This window comes from Bison bison, unplaced genomic scaffold, assembly GCF_000754665.1.
Source record: "Bison bison bison isolate TAMUID 2011002044 unplaced genomic scaffold, Bison_UMD1.0 scf7180017863991, whole genome shotgun sequence".
Taxonomy (NCBI): Eukaryota; Metazoa; Chordata; class Mammalia; order Artiodactyla; family Bovidae; genus Bison; species Bison bison.
Window position 1 is genome coordinate 249,407 of NW_011494563.1, and position 1,649 is coordinate 251,055.

At 45.4% G+C, this 1,649-nt stretch overlaps 1 protein-coding gene across 1 annotated transcript in view; it reads left to right on the plus strand.

Moving 5' to 3' along the window:
* The window catches only part of LOC104984356 (histone H2A type 1-J-like), a 9,663-nt gene extending 9,302 nt beyond the window's left edge, over positions 1-361 (plus strand). The window contains exon 5 of the mRNA XM_010834038.1: positions 5-361. Within this exon, the coding sequence (XP_010832340.1) occupies positions 5-316 (312 nt within the window). The 3' untranslated portion in view covers positions 317-361. The remainder of the gene's footprint in view (positions 1-4) is intronic.
* Positions 362-1,649: the final 1,288 nt, after the last annotated feature.

The following is a 1,649-nucleotide window of genomic DNA, read 5'->3' on the forward strand; positions in this document are numbered from 1 at the left end:
CCAGTTCCCCGTGGGTCGAGTGCACCGCCTTCTCCGCAAGGGTAACTACGCCGAGCGGGTCGGGGCCGGGGCCCCGGTGTACCTGGCGGCGGTGCTGGAGTACCTGACGGCCGAGATCCTGGAGCTGGCGGGCAACGCGGCCCGGGACAACAAGAAGACGCGCATCATCCCGCGTCACCTGCAGCTGGCCATCCGCAACGACGAGGAGCTCAACAAGCTGCTGGGCAAAGTCACCATCGCTCAGGGTGGTATCCTGCCCAACATCCAGGCGGTGCTGCTGCCCAAGAAGACTGAGAGCCACCACAAGACTAAGTAAAGAACCAAGATTGGAAACAACCAAATAAACGGCTCTTTTCAGAGCCACTTCCATGATCAGGGAAAAGAGTAGCACAATTTATGGTACCTGAAACTTAAATACTCTTTGTTACAGTACTGAGACTTGCAACTTAATGCTCTGGTTGTGTAGGGTATGTTCTAGTCTATATTTCAGAGTTAGTATTTAGGGGCAGTTGTGAACAAGAGAACATTTGTGTTAGACTAAGTTTCAAACTTATTGATAAGTTTTGGTTACCTATAACCAGAGGTACCCATGAGGAAATTAAGCATGTGGTGTGAATTTTCATTTCCTAAGTCGCATGTTGGAGAAAGCCCATCAATGGTTTTCTGTGAAAGATACGCAGAAGCCATTGGGGTGACTGTAGGAAGACAGACTTGCAAAAGTATCCATATCGTTACCCGGACTGGAAAAATTAAGAACAAACCGGACAATACAAACTGGGTTGTAACAAAAGTACAAGATTTTGGTAGTCAGGCCTGGCAAGGTCCTCTAATTCCAGAATGAGATATGTTTGGAACATGTATGCCATTTAGCATTTTGGCCTTTTCAAGGATTGCAGACACAAAGACTTCCTATTATTAAATGTTAAAGCACTTGTTTTCAACAAATGCCACACACCTAGGTACCATACGTTGATACATTAATGAGACACTGCCTGTTCTAAAGGAAATCTAATGAGAAACGAAATAAAGTACAACGTAGCAAGAGGAGTACGCACAGAATGCAAAAGGAGCATAGAGGAGACTGAGAAGTAACACTTGGTCTGAGGATTAAAGCAAATTGGGAAATAGAGGAAAGCATAGGGATTTCAGCAGAAAATTAGTCACCAGACTCGTGGCTTGTATGTGCAGGCAAATGACCAAAAGTTCGCTATTGGAAAATAAAGCAGAGGGGCCACAAGAGAGGAGTCAGAGGGATGGATCTCTAGGACGTTTCTTTGGTTCTAAATCCTCCATATATCTTGTATGTCAGTCGTGTCCGACTCTGCCACCCTATGAACTGTAGGCCGACTTCCAAATCTTTATGTCCATCCCAGACTTAATTCAAGTTCAGACATACATATTCATCTACTTTATGATATTCCTTTTTTTTTTTTTTTTTTTAACTTTCTTATACACTTATAGTGGAGAAGGCAATGGCACCCCACTCCAGTACTCTTGCCTGGAAAATCCCATGGATGGAGGAGCCTGGTAGGCTGCAGTCCATGGGGTCGCTAAGAGTCGGACACGACTGAGCGACTTCACTTTCACTTTCATGTATTGGAGAAGGAAATGGCAACCCACTCCAGTGTTCTTGCCTGGAGAATCCCAGG